At 41.6% G+C, this 15,692-nt stretch overlaps 1 protein-coding gene across 1 annotated transcript in view; it reads right to left on the bottom strand.

Moving 5' to 3' along the window:
• The window catches only part of shank2b (SH3 and multiple ankyrin repeat domains 2b), a 220,153-nt gene that overhangs the window by 107,818 nt on the left and 96,643 nt on the right, over positions 1–15,692 (bottom strand). Inside the window, exons 10-11 of the mRNA XM_085408855.1 lie at positions 13,097–13,535; positions 6–145 (exon numbers count right to left, since the gene is read on the bottom strand). Coding sequence (XP_085264981.1) covers positions 6–145; positions 13,097–13,535 — 579 coding nt within the window. The remainder of the gene's footprint in view (positions 1–5; positions 146–13,096; positions 13,536–15,692) is intronic.

Genomic DNA, 15,692 nt, shown 5'->3' with positions numbered 1-15,692 from the left:
CTCACCTTTGACCCTGTCGCCCTTGTAGAGGTTGATCTCCCCCTCAGCTTGGGCTGTATACGAACGAACCACTACGAAGTGTCTTCCTGGAACTGCACTGTACAGCTTCCTTCTGGTTCCAACTGCCTCTCCACGACTGCTGGGGCTGGAAGAAAGAAAAAAATGTTTTATATGAAGTGGGTATAAGGACAGACATACCTAATTCTACAGGTGTGCAGGAAATTGTGGTCCTCGTGATGTATTACATCACACATGTTGTTTCTTTAGTTAAAAAACTAAAAAACTCACATGTGAAAATGCACGTGATTTAAATTATGCACAGGCGGTCTAGAGATTACCAACTGATATAATGGTACAGTTGTAAAAAGACTCATGTCAGCAAGTAACTCAAATATCACTACATTATTTGCAACACAAGAAAACAGGGAAACATACAGATGGTGCGGTCGCACACTATGGAAAAATGTGCCCACTGTCATTTAAAAGCTACTTTAGGAGAAACACTAAAGGTTAAGAGGTAAACAATATTTTAAATACATGCTCAAAAGTATGAACAAATCACCGGAGGTTACATGAAAAACAATAACGGCAGAGGCGACACTGGGAAAGCTGCTGGCGTGTGTCCCACACTGGTAAGTGGGGCAGAATGTGGGCTGGCTCTGACCCACGGAGCTGCAGTGGCTTCCAGGTAGGAGGCCAGACTCGCTAAAGACCACACAGAGAGCTAGCCAGGATTTGGCAGTAGTACAGAGGAATAATAACAAACTGCTAAATTAAGACAGCTAAAAATCTTTGATGTGCGTATCAGCGTGACATTTGAACAATCGGCTCCTGCAGAGATATCACTATTCTGCACTGGTTGTTAAATTTGAATGCACAAAAAAGGGCAGCATTTATATGTGAGGAGATGGGACCACAGAGAGAAGAGTGGTTGGTGCTGGTAGATGTGTCTGACATGATAACACAGTGCCACATAGTGGGCAACCTTTGTAACCACATCCACGGAGCAGAAAAGGGAAATAAAAGTATGATACTACTATTGACTATTTAACTTGCCTAATTGAGGTGCATGAAGCTGTAAAATTATGTAAAGTAGACTTTAGAGTACAAAGAGCAAAAAACAGTTATGACAGGTGTTTTCATTTTAGCATCTTGCACTTGCTCACCATGTGAGAGGGTAGCAGTGAAGGAGAGGCTATAGGATAAAACCACAGTGAAAGAAAAACTAGGAGTGCCGGAGCGATAGATTGAGAGAGAAGAAGGAAATAGTTTTTTCAAGTAAGTGGGTCACCTTGTCCTGTAGACTGTACTCCTCTTCAAACCTTCATGGGCCTTTGGAGAGCTAACCCCATTCAATACCTACTGAGAGTGCTCACACATTTTTCCGAGGGAAAGCTGTGGACCAAACTGCAACTGTGCACTGTAAGTGTCCTGAAACACTGTGTATACCACCGAGAGGCCGATACTGTAGTATTCAGACACAGCAGTTCACAGCTGACATCATGACTGAATATCACAGAACAACTTGAGCTCGCTGTCGATGATTAACGCAGTGCTGTGAAAAAGTATTTGTCCCCTTCCTGATGTCTTAGCTTTCTGCATATTTTTCACTAGTAAATATTTTAGATCATAAAACAAATTTTAATATTAGACAAAATGAAATGTTTAAATTAAGGGGGGAAAGTACCTTAGTGTCCCTAGCTCTATGTGAAAAAGTGTGACAAATATGCCAAGAACTAGGAACTTTTTCACAGCACTGTGGTATTTAACACACACCCTAAATCTAACAGGCATAAAAGAGGACGACCCAAACGCACCAGACATACTAAGCACGGTGTATGAGTGTCGTCTTCTCTTTCACAGACTGCTGCATGAAACTAAGAGTCCAAAATAAGTTACAAATAGAGTTGGATGTCTCGAGACCACTTTTACGTCTTGCTGTCCCGGTCTCGCTGTCTCAGATCGACATAGTGGTCGGGAGATTTGGAGTCAACAGTATCCATGACACACAACGTAACGTTCGATAATGTGTCATGTGCAAAATCATCAGCTCTAAGCGCCGTGCTTACGGAGTGCTTTGTAGTGAATCAGAAGAGTCGACTGCCATTGAGCGAGAGCCGCTCCTCACTTAATTTCCTTTCGCTGCTCAGCTCTCACACAGTGGCTCAGCTATGCTCCAATCTAATATCATTATGTGAAAAACAGAGAGGGTGATGGACGCGACAGTCAAGTGGAGCGTGCGTCTGTCCTCTCAGTGAGTGAGACAGTAGACAGCGGTGAGGAGGGCTGTGCGACAGCAAAAACACATAAATATGCCTGATACCCGTAAACGAAGCAGCGTCTGGCTGCAGTTTAAAGACTTTTTTGTCTCGGTCTCGATACCCTCTGGTCTTGGTCTTGTTTTGGTCTTGGTTTAGGCGGTCTTGACTACAAGTCTAGTTACAAAAACCTTCATGTATTGTAGAAACAGTCACCCTAACCAGGTAAAGTGCATGACATATTCATGAGTATCCAGCTAAAACAACTCAAGTCTCATTAAAATATTTACTTCTTAGAAATAATGAATAATATATTTATAAAAAGACAGCAACCGAAGGCGTTTTTGCTGTTGTCTGTGTTACGTAACTGCAATGAATTTGCGCTTCTCGAGTTATTAATAAACAGAACTACAGTATCAAACTGCATCTATTTATAATTGAACAGATTATAAGAGTTTTCATTATATGTTAATCTCACAGTTTTATCTGAGAACCAAAGTCTAACTTTATTCATCCAGTGTACTTTTTCCTTAGTAATGGATTTTTTTTTCAATCATTATATTGATTAAGTGTGAAATCTATTACTTAAACTACCCGACGCTGTCATAAATGAGTGCAAACCTGGGCACGCCAACTATCTGTTTTTCCCCAAGTGTCTTATTGACTCATGCTGCCAATAACGAAAGATGTGCTGATGGGTGAGGAGTGTTGTCTTTGTGTTTTTGTTGGAACGTCCACTCAGACTTTGCATACTGCATGGAGATTATAGTTTTCAGTCTTTATGTTACTTTAACAAAGATTCTGCTCTTTTTAGCTTGTGGTAGCCTGACTGAAGAACAGTTTACGTGTCTCTGACTGAATTGCTGTCCATGGTGCTGAGAGAGACAATGTGAGAGTGTGTGTTTGCTCTCTAACGTCAGTTTGGAAAACCATACTTTATAGCTACTGTTCTATTAAATGCTGTGTCATCAAAGCAGATGCTTTTATTGTGAGAATTCAAAAAGTCTCACACTCATGTTCCAAATTCTTATGCACTACACAAAATGCTAAATCTGTACTTGTTGGTGATGTGAAGGAGGCATTTACTACTAAGTCAATTCAGAATTAAATCCTGGTCTCCAAAATCAGCAGGCCCACTGAGAAGGGAAAACTGTCAGCCATGTTTTCCCTTTCTTTCTTTTTTTGGCAATTACCCACGTGGCTTTGAGGTGCTAATTAGACAGTGTTGATTAATACCAGCTGTGCATAATTTGTGCTATTATTGGATGATCACCTGAGACCATGGGAGAGAGGAGAAAAGGGAGAGGGCAAGAGGGTGGGTAAAGAGTGAAAAGAAAACATGCAGCAGTAGGCCCTTCCAGACGGACAGTCCTCTCCATTAATGTGACGTAAGAATCTCGGTCACTTGAGTTAGGGTTATCACTGATGATCACTTGGACCTCCGATGGTTGATGCCCCCACTTACATTACGTTTTTATATCATTTTATTGCCTACTGGGGGCAGCAGAACAAAACACACAGCACAAATGTTCATCATTCCACTGAGTGCCTTTAAAAGCGCTATAAACGTACACTTTTACTGTAGGGAGGATTAATATATATAAATATGGACTGATTTTTCTGCGTCATTCAATACCAGCATCGACATATCACAGAAGTAGGAGACTGAACTGTGTGCACACTTATGCCTCTAAGCCTGCTTTGCTGAATGCACTGGGCTTCAACTATCAGGAGGACCAGGACAAGCTCAAACAACACTTAAGCACACTGCACCCTGTCAGTTGCCATTAAAATGAAAGACAACATAAAAACTGCCTGTGAGCGTTGAACAGAGCTTTGATTAACAGTTAGCAGGAGCCAAGTTAATTGTCTGTCAATAAACTCATGTCAAACAACACAATAGGCTAGAGATTTCAAATAAACAAAACTGACAGAGAAAAAAATTCCCCGCTCGCCCCTGCGGGCGGTCTATCCTTCAAGCTCGGGGTCCTGCGCAGTATCTTAGCTGTTCCCAGGACTGCGCTTCTCTAAACAGAGATCTCGGATGTTGTTCCTGGGATCTGCTGGAGCCACTCGTCTGCTTGGGAGACACTGGACCTAGTGCTCCAATTACCATTGGGAGCACAGTCACCCTCCACATCTTCTCGAGCTCTTCTCTGAGCCCTTAGTACTTCTCTAGCTTCTCATGTTCCTTCTTCCTGATGTTGCTGTCATTCGGTATCACTACATCGATCATTACGGACATCTTTTTCCACTTGTCTACCACCACTATGTCCGGTTGGTTACCCACCACCATTTTGATGGTGATCAGTCATTCTCCACCAGCCTAGGGGGCGTCTCCCATTTTGACCTTGGGACCTCTAGCAGAGGTGGAGGATGAACTGAACTGGGGTAACTGTTGTCTTATGTAGTCTGGGGATTGATTGAATGTTGGGGTTGGTGTAGTTTTTCTTTGGGTAGGCCGCCCGGGCTCTCTGGGGCTTGGTGCTGCTGCTGCTAGGGGCTCCAGTCTGGATGGACCTGGCCTTGGTGGATTACGGGGAATGGGAGTGTCTACCGGGGTCAGTGGAGGAGCTGGCTGCAGGGAGGGGGTACTGGACCTGGGAGTATAGAGAATATCTGGGGAGTGTAAGTGTGTGTACAGTGTTCATTTCTGTTTGTCTCCATGTTGGGCGAGTTGAGTATCTGTATATGTGTAGATGAGGGTGGGAATGCATGTTTGTGTCTATGTGTGCCTCTTCGTCTATCTTTATGTGTCAGGTCGGGTCTTAGACTTCACCTCTTTGGGAACATCATAGGCCCCCTCAGTGGTGGGGGCCTATCTCCCCCCCACCACACTCCCTGTCGGTGGCAGATGCCCTCACTCGCCGGTGCCTTGGTGGTTCTCGGTGTCTGGGTGCTCGGGTGTGTACTGGCTCACTCCTGGCAGCTTCTTGGCAGGGCCCGTTCCCATGGCTTGGTCAGGCTCCTTCTGGGGTGTGGAGGACCCTTGGATCTCGGGTCTCTGGGCCCGGGGCTCAGCCAGCTCTGGTGTAGCCAGCTGCCGGTGGAGCCTGTGGGCACGTTGCCGCAGCTCCCTGTGGCTTCTGCATCGTGGCTGCTGGGTGACACCCCCCCCATCTAGGGCTGTCCTCAGCTCTTTTCTAGGTGGATGGGGCATTTGCCCCTTCCAGAGGCCTTCTTGGGCTTTCGTGCTCTAAAGGGCTTCTAGATGTCTGGGGCCTGGATCTTTTCCATGCCTACTTCATGTCCTGGGGGATGGGGTTATGGCTCCCCATGCCTATTATTAGATAGTTACATGGAGAAACCTTGTGAATACAAGCGTGCTCACGCACACAGGGTGTTCACAAACACACACTATCTTCCTTGGCTGGCTCTTATGTTGGTTTTTGCTGTGGTTTCCCTCCTGTGTTGTTCTCTTTTTGCTTATTTTCTTCTTTCTTTCTCTCTGTCTCTCTTCCCCTCTGTTTTTCTTTCCCTCTTCTTTTGTTGAGCCTCTTTCTAACTTCTCTTTTCTTCATCTTTCTCTTTCCTATCCCCCGGTCCTGTCTGCTTCGAATCTAATAACTTAAAAGTAAAATAAATAAATAAATAAACAATAAAGATCGAACAAACTATAGCGATCAAGTGGACCAGTATGGCAAAAGCTGTAATGATCCAATTGTCAAAATACATCTGTTAGGAATCGTTCTTGGCCTTCAGACAAAAATTCTGATTGCTGCAGTGCCGGACAGGACAGGCATAAACTGCAACCACTTAATGCTAAATGTCACAATTAAGCTAGTATATCTGTTTTTTATGTAGATTAAATGAGAAGGCAGTTTGAGTAAAATGCTATAATGTTTTATTTTTTAATGTTTTATCTTTTATCTTTACATATGCACTCATCTCTCGCTTTGCTAGGTATACCTATTCAGTTACTTGTTAATACAAATCAAAACCAACAAATCACAAGGTGGCATCTTATTACAGTTAGGCACGTACACACGGTCAAGACCCACTGAAGTTCAAACTGAGCATCACAAGGCAGAAGAATGATTTAGGTGACTCGGAATGTGACACGGTTGTTGGTTTCAGATAGAAATTGATGATCTAATAGAAAGCGGATCATCAAGAAGAATGGGCAGACTCCTTCAAACAAATGGAAAGGTAGAAGAGCATCTCTGAATGCACAACACATCAAACTATGACGCATGGGCTGGAGCAGCAGAAGATCTCGCTGGGTTCCCCTCTGGAAAAATGTTACGTAGTATTATGAGCCTTGACTTCTGCTGTGGCATTTAGATCATAAGGTCAAATTTTGGCATAAACAACAGGAAAGCATGGGCCCACCCTGCCCTGTACCAATTACTATACTGATACTATAAAGCAGGGGTATCCAACTCCAGGCCTCGAGGGCCGGTGTCCTGCAGGTTTTAGATCTCACCCTGGGTCAACACACCTGGATCACATCACTTCATTACCAGGCCTCTGGAGAACTTCAAGACATGTTGAGGAGGTCATTTAGCCATTTGAATCAGCTGTGTTGGATCAGGGACACATCTAAAACCTGCAGGACACCGGCCCTCGAGGCCTGGAGCTGGACATCTCTGCTGTAAAGTATTCCACAGTCATCAGATCTGTTGCAGTGTGATGGAACAGGAAGTTTGCATCAAATCTGAAGCAGCTACGTGACTTTATCATTTCAAAATGGACTAAAACCTCTGACAAACATCTCCAGCACTCTGTTGAATCTATGCTATAATGTATTAAAGCAGCTTTGAAGACCAAAAGGGGCCCAAACCAGAGTAGCTAATAAAATGTCTGGTGAGTGTAGTTTCTCTTACGTAACATTTCGCGTGTATTTTATTTTTCTCATTTTTTGGTTTTGTTTATTTGTGTTCTGTTGGCTTGAGGGTTGTTTATATATGGAAACTTTTCCTTTACATCTGAAGTAATTCAATTCAAATCAAATTAAGGGAACTTCATAATTGCATCACACTCACAGAGCAAATCTTTGCTGAGGTATAATGTGATTTACTTTGCAGTGTTAGCCTAGGAGTTTTTCACAGCAATGTGATTTCTTAATAAGATGAAGTTCTCTATGTTTGCTTAAGCTGAAAAGCTTCTTAACCAGATAGAAAACTACTAATAACATTTTTGCAGCTGTGCACACCTCTGTTCTCCATCTTGGCTCATTTTGCCCTGAGAGTTCATTTTCTGTTTATGGTTTCATTTTGCTGAGCGTTTTCAGCAGCTGTCACATATTTCACCACCATAATTGGAATCACTGCCAGCCTTTAACCATCCGCAGATCTGTTAATCAGCACGACACGGTATACATGGTAGATTTCAGGTCTTGTGATAATGTATGTCGGAGCCCCGTGGCCACACTGTTTAGACAGCACTGGCCTGTCCTTCTATTGGACGAATCTCATTTCCCACCACATCTAGCTGTTGCCATGATACCCCAGGGCTAACTGACAGCTGTCACTGTGTGATAGCTTGTGTGTGTGAGTGTGGGAGTTTGGTCTCACTTGTGCATGTGTGTTGCATTCTGACAAAGGACATGTCAAGTGGGAGCAGAGGGATGCTACACAGACGTTGTCATGTGTGTGGGCTGAGGTTGGATTGGGGGGTGGGGTGGTGGGTGAGGAAGAACGCGTGCGAGCAGAGGCAAACAGAAAGTGCTGGAATTGGGAGCTTTAAAGGGCAGCTGGGTGGGAATGAGCTGAGAGCTAAAGTTCACACTTATTGGACATGGACTGTGAGCAACAACATGATATTATCATTTCAGCTGGCTTATTGCAAGGTCATTTCCAATGTGCCATGAGCTTCAATCACTGCCTATAAGTGATGTTAAAATTGTTAAAACAAAACTGACATTTGATAGTGAATTGGTTCTAAAAATGAGGGCAATTATCCAACGAGGTGCCTCAGGAGCTGAGCACACATAAATAGGTCTCAGTGAGAGTCCTAACCTGAATGTCCTCTATATATATACACACACTGTATGTACTGTATGTACACATGTGCAACACGATACTTTCAGGCAAAGATTATACTGTTACACACAGCATGTTTATACCTGCTGTGGAAAGGTCAAAAACAACAATGCATCCTTGAGTTTCTCTTTTTTTTCTAGCTTTGCTGTCTTTGGATATTAGTCACATGCTGTTTCTACACACGACACAAATTGTGTTGTAGTTTGGAACCAACAGATTAATCCACACCATTGAGCCCTGCTCCCAAAAACGGACATTTTTGGGCTTTTTGGGCTGTCGCTGGCTGCAACATTGAGTTTGATGTGAAGAAACCAACTCTGTGTCTCTTTAGGAGTATTTGACTGTTTGCTGTTTGGCTAGCTGCACTCAAATGGAAACGCCGCAATGATCAGGTTTGTAAAGCACTTTAGAAATAAACACGGTGTTGATTCTGTTCATCTGGACATAACGAGTTAGCTCTACATCCAGATGAACAGAATCAACTTTTTGGGATTTCCTTACCTGGATGATTGAGCATGCATAGAGACATTTAATATGTGGGACTGAGATGAGCTAAACTTGACTATAAGAGTTCACAGTAATAGACGAACAACAGCTAGTGTAACAGTGCGCCTCACTAATGTGCTTTTATACGTTTTTTTACATAAATAATGGAGCTCTAATGTAGAACGCAGCGATTACTGTTGAAGCCTTTTCATGAGATCTGATGACGAGAACAGAAGACTTGAGAACAGAAATAAAATTTGTTGTAAATTCCCGACATTTGCAGTACATTTTTTTTTCCAAATTCATAGCTAATTTTTTGTGCCCAAACAGCTGTAATAAGTACCTTTGAACTATTTTAAAATAAAGTTAACACAAATTATATTTCATTTTTTAAAGAATTGGCAATTTTGGCGTGTGTAAATCTGATCTGATTTCAACTTTTTACAAATCTTACAAAGGGAGACTACAGTGCTGTATAACACAACCAAGACTCCTAACGATACTACGGAAACACAGTTCGAGAAACATTGGTTATCCATCCCTCGAACAGAAAGTGCTCATTATAAAAAACACAATAACTAAATTAGGAAAATAACCACACCAAAGTCATGGACTGTACTGCAGAGAGCTACATAAGTGTTTTTAAATGTGTTATTGTTAATTTGTACTGAATATCGACTTTCAGTCATATAAATGTGACCAAGGGGAAATACAATAAAAGGTCATGGGCTGCTTGGTTTCTAGAACTGGGCCATGAGGAATTCTACTGAGCCCAGGCTATGAATGTCCCTCATTACTAACCCTGATGGAAAAAATACGGATTGGGTCACAGACCAACATTATTAGTCATTTTTATATTGTAATTATTACCCAGCTTATCCTTTTCTTTTGGTTCGAACCCACTTGCCTTCCTGCACCAGCTCAAACCACAATGACTTTTATATAGTCTTATATTAAGTTAAAAACAAACAAATACCTGATTTTTAATTGATCTCGTCTTTTATCAGAATCTTTAATTATTATATCAGAACTCTTGCAGTGTATATGTATGCATCTTATGATTAGGATCACATACTACATGTACATATACTACATTATAGGGTATTTATTAGTCACACGTAAGGTCCTATATTTCCTCTTAGTTAACCCTCTCTAACACAGTATATTTTGTACATTTTGTGTACTCCAAAGTCATTTGCAATTCAATAAATAAATAAATAAATAAATAAATCAAATGTACTTGTTAAATATGTATTTATTTTATTGTTTTTTTAGGCTGCACTTCACAAGGCTTCAAATGCAACTGAGGCCTGAGTATATGCTTTAAATACCCATTTATTTCTTCTTCTGGATGCGATACGCAGTGTTTTACACAATCATCATTACATTATAAATGTGAACTTTTCACTTATTTCATACTGAAGCATGAAGTTATTTTACAAAAACTAAAGTACATGAAATTCATGTACTGTGTGCTCTATTTCATATTTTTTATGGCACAAAACTATATACAAACAGATTTTTAAAATATCTATAATAACTAATATAAAATATTACTAATATTATTTATTAATCATGAAAATTACTTTTTAATTTTGGTGTTTAGGTGACTCTGAAGCAGCCTAATGACTCAGAGCACAAATGAGACCAGTGTGATTAAATTAGGTGAATAATACAATAAATTTTAAGTTCTTTCCTGTTATCATCTTTTAAAATCTCACTAAAAAAATACCAATTCAGTAAAATTATATTTTGATTTACCAACTTTGAAAGTCAGTGTTTAAATTTAGTCTAACTGATTAAACATGAAAAAGAGACAGAGAAGTATATCAGATACTTTTTTCTGCAAAAATGTCACGTGTCCCTGTTTTTTTAATAGCTAATAATTGATAAAAAATGTTGTGTTACATGATTTTGGCATATAAGTAGGGCAGGCCGGAAAAGGTTGACCTATATAAAGAGCAGTTTCTGCCAGATTTATCCACCTATGCACACACCTGGCCACACCTGCTAAAAGAAAATGAGTTGGATATTTTTAATTATTAGACCTATTAAAACACTGCGTTTCGACAAAATTCTAAAAACAAATGTGTGGCAAATCTGGTAGACAATAAAGAGAGAGCATTTCTAAGAACTCTAATGAAATCCACCAAATCTAGAATTGGAGAAAAGGAACCTCTCCTCTCAGTAAAAGTGCACATACTTAAAACTTCCTCATCATATATTCATGTAAGCCTTTCGAAAGCAATCACAATCAAAATCAAATGAAAATCAACCACGTTAAATGAAACAGCTGAGAACTTCTGCTTGATTGCTTGACAGCATTATATTATCTGTTCATGTTCATCGGCTATCAGCAAAGCAAACGTGAGTTTAGTAAAGTTAAACACATGAAAATGTTGAGAACAGCAGCTACCCTGCTTTTCCTCTACAAGCCGCATGAGCGTCTTATTGAAAGTATGTCAAAAGATGTGATGGTGATGTTCATGTTACTGCGGAAGCAAAGACAACTGTCCTCCTCCACTGCTCTTCCCCTTCTTTCATCTCCCCCATCACTTTTCTTGCCTTGACTCAATCCCCTCTGCCCTCACTCTACATGCCATAGTTTGAACTTCCTTTCTCTCTCCTTCAGCAACCTCTGCCTCCTCCTCATTACTCTGTTCTTCATCTCATCCCATCGTTACACTACAGCTTTGTCTTCACATCTTTTCTATAACGTGAAGTGCATCTCTTCTTTCCACTTCTCTCTCTGACATCGGACATGGGCTGAGCTAGACAGTGTGGGTAGTGATGGTGTGGCAGAGTGCTTGTAAATGTGTCCATCTGCCAAGAAACAGGAGGAGGAAGAGGAGGCAGGGGAAAAGACCACAGAGCATGTGTTTTAATTTGGATTGATGGTTACCCATCACATGTTAATCGTCTGGGAATCATGTGCTCCTGCAAACACCACCACAAAAAGATGTGCAGATGCATGGTGGCATTTCTCAGTGAACTTCTGTGCAGGTGTGTAGGTGTGCTCACACACACACACGCACACGCACACGCACACGCACACACACACACACACACTAAGCCAGATATGTGAAGTGCACCAACTGCATACATACAAACTTGCATACATTAGCAAAGTGCCTGCAGGCAACCATAGCAACGGTTGCCATAGTTGCTGTAGGAAGCCAGAGTGGTTCCAGGGGAACCAGTGATACATATTTTTCAGTCCAGTAAAATGAAGCCGATGTGAAAGCACCAAAAACTGCAATTCCTCAAATGGCCACATGATGCTTACTTGAAAAGTGAGTCAAGCCCCCTGTTGCGCTTTTTTAAACCGTTAATACTCCAAATACAAATCGACACTTCTGTCCTTTCTTGTTGACACCAAAAATATCAATTAAACAGTTACCTGTTGGTTCTAGTAGGTTAAGCAGCCTCCCACTACTAGCCAGCGCTGCAGCCACGGTACATGGCTTCACTACCCTTTCTATGTGAAAGGATAGGTCATAATTTAGGGGAGTTGAGAAATACTCTGGTTACCTATTGATTTTTGATTTAGTTGTATAACCCAGTGGTCCCCAACCCCCGGGCCATGGACCGGTACCGGTCCGTGGGTCGTTTGGTACCAGGGCGCGAGAGTTGAGGCTCGGGTATGAAATTTATGGTTTACAGGTTTTTTATCGTTAACTGGGTTTCCCTGGGTCTCTTCTCGTGTTGTAGTTGTGCGTCTTATTTTGAAAGAAATATTTACACATTACCATAGCGACCAGAGAGCATTAAGGGGCAGAGAGGAGGATGTTACTCTCAGTGTTGTTGGCGCATTTCAGGAGGACGCTGCTAATAAAGTTACACAATTACACAGTGAATTTGTATTTATTATTAAATTTACAAAACACCACAGTTTTGGTTTTGGTCGTATCGTTTTATTTTGTTGTATTTATCTGCGAATATGTCTGACATAAAACCGGTCTGTGGCGCAAAAAAGGTTGTGCTCCACTTTCGTTAACCAACCTTACTGATAACTTAGCAATGCAGCATCTTATCACATGGAACAGCCATAGTAAACTGTAATTTTACAGCTGTATAAAAATTATGGTTTAATGGCGATTTCAATCTATTTCAATAGGAGCATCATGCAGGTGTAAAATGACAGTAATGGCTTTTGTATGTTGTCATTAAAGAGATCAAACCCCAGTCCCGGCGTGTTGCAGAATTAATCAGCAAAATACTGAAATTTAAATCTTTGTGAGTTATTTTTCGACCCCCAACCTTCATGTCTGTCAGCCTAGATCAGGTGAAAAGAAAAAACATGAAAATTAAAGTGTGTGTTTTTCAAATACAAACAGCCCATCACTTCAGTGTCCTGAAGAGGCTCACCTTGGTTGGCGCTGTGAAGGTGCAGCCCGTCTGGCCTCCTCCCCCAGCCGGCTGAGGGAGGGTGACCGGCTCCTTGCACCTCTCCCCATGGTCCGAACCACCACATTTCCATTGGGGCTGCCGCTGGGCATCTGCTGGAGCAGCTGGGGTGACAGGCTGCGATGTAATGCTGAGGAGCCAGGCTGTGAGTGACCCTGCTGGGGCGCCCGGTGTGATTGGTGCTGGGCGTGTTGGTGCTGCTGCAGATGGGGGGCCCAGTTGCCAGGAGAACCGTGCTGCTGCTGCTGGTACTGACTGACTGTTAGGTTGTTATCGCTGTTGGAGCGCAGAAGGACCCGTGGCGCTGATAACGAAGAGGCCGACTGGCCGTTTCCACTGCCGTCGCCAGAAGATGGACCCCTTCTGCGTTTGGAGTAGGCTGGAGCCTCACGGAAAGGCACTGCAAAGAAACGAGGAGGGAAAAGTCTCATTTCAAGCAGATGCTGAAGAGAGTGTTTTGGACTGAGAGACAATACTGTTGAAAGTCAGCCAAATAGGATCAGAAATGTGAAATCTAAAAAGAAAGACAAACGCTTACTAGATGGCTTCATTTTTTTAGAATGAAAATAACATATTAGACAGACAAACAAGAAAGGTACATGTATGTTTGAAAAGAAGTGTTTATAGGAACTGCAGCAAAACCTTCGAGCTACCTCAAACAGGTACTGCATCACGCACGTCCCTAAAACTCCTTCCCAGTGGTAGTCTGTTTGAGCTTTACATGTTTCAGTTTATCCCATGTCAGTGCCACTGCTGCACTGCTGATGCTTAAACCCCTATAACAGCGGTCCCCAGCCTTTTTTGCGCCACGGACCGGTTTATGCCCGACAATATTTCATGGACCGGCCTTTAAGGTGTCGCAGATAAATACAACAAAATAAAACCAGTACCGGTACCGAAAAAAAGAAAATTTATTCATAACACGCGTGAAAGACCCAGGAAAACCGAGTAAACGATAAAAACTATAACAAAATAACGCTGAAAACCGATAAAAACCCTGAAAACCAGACATTTCACACCTGAGCCTCAACTCTCGCGGCCCGGTACCAAACGACTCACGGACCGGTACCGGTCTGAGGCCCGGGGGTTGGGGACCGCTGCCCTATAACACCTGGAGGTTGGTGTGATAGTGCAATATAAGTCATTCGAATGTGAATTACCTTGTCTGATCTGGAGTTGTCACTGAGTTCATTTTTCACCTGTGTGTGGACAGCTATCTGCAGCACATCAGTAACCTTGAGGTCACCCTCATTCTTAAAAAAGTGCCAACGTGACCCTGGATATGGTTCATTCTTTGAAACTCTAGTATTGTGTAACCTTTTGTTGACACATGGGATCACATCAGACGGCAGTGACCAAACCATGATATTGTGGCTCCTTATATTAAACTCGACTGAAAGGGATTTACTGCCCAAGCTCAGAGTTAATGGTGCAGGCTGAACTACATAGTTTGTATCAAAAGAAATCGATTTCTATATGTTTGCAGCTTTAAGGAGCTCTTACAGTATGCCCATTTAGAAATACCGCACAGAGAGCCAAATAACTTTGGAAGGGCTCAACCTCTGGACCTCTCTGGTGTTGGATTTTGGAGGTTTTGTGTCACTCTTCTTCACATAAATGATCCACTTTATTGTATTTATTTTGAACCTCTTAATCCTAGATGGGCTACCAGTGTCCTTAAGATAGGTCTCCTCTTGTTGTATTGCTTAGTGCTTAAGTATTTATTAGATTACATTCTGGTCTATCTGACATTCATCATGTACAGTATGTAGGTAGCATCTCTACATTTTCATGTATGAAACATAAAAGGAATCATCCCATGATTGATTCAGACGTCTCATTAATGACACAAAGAACCAGCAGTCAAATAGAAACTTTACCTTTATCGCAAATTTGACAGCATTAAGCTTAAACAACAAATCCATATAATCACAGAAGTCCCCAGATTAAAAACATAGAACTTTCACTTTATATGAATATTTTAAAGAAAAGTTTTAAGCTCATGTGAATACAAATATTTAGAGGAAGAGGCTATTAAGAATGATAATTACAACAGTTAATCTTTCAGTTTTTACAGTAAGGTAAATGTTAATATCCCGATAAATGTGGGTATCCTGCTAATGCTTATTGGCTGATTGAGGAAAAAGTAGCAGAAAGTATATAAGTATGAGAAAAGCTAATAAACCCTATGGTTGCAGGCTCATCTTTGCCGTTTGGCTCTGAATTTCTATATTAAACTGTACAATCAAAACATAATCCTGCATTTGCATCTGTGATGGACAGGCAATGTATTCTAAAGCATCGTGCTGTGCAATCACAGTGTGTATGTGAACATTAAATAGGGCTATTAAGTCTGAATTGCATCCATAGGTCTGCTGACATTCTGATTCTTATTAATCCTCTCCAGCTGAGCGCATGCTGTACAATTTGGGGAAGAAAAGGGGCAATTACGCTTCTTGCCATTGTTGCATTTTATTCTGTGCTGATCTTGCACTTGGCTGGTCACACTTTGTTTTAGTGGTTCTCTTGACCATAAGAAAGCTTCATTTGTACTAAC

This window comes from Rhamphochromis longiceps, linkage group LG1, assembly GCF_057381845.1.
Source record: "Rhamphochromis longiceps isolate RC_006_pf linkage group LG1, R_longiceps_female_GT1.1, whole genome shotgun sequence".
Lineage (NCBI taxonomy): Eukaryota > Metazoa > Chordata > Actinopteri > Cichliformes > Cichlidae > Rhamphochromis > Rhamphochromis longiceps.
Note: the sequence above shows the minus strand (reverse complement) of the source record. Positions and strands in the feature narration are given on the sequence as shown.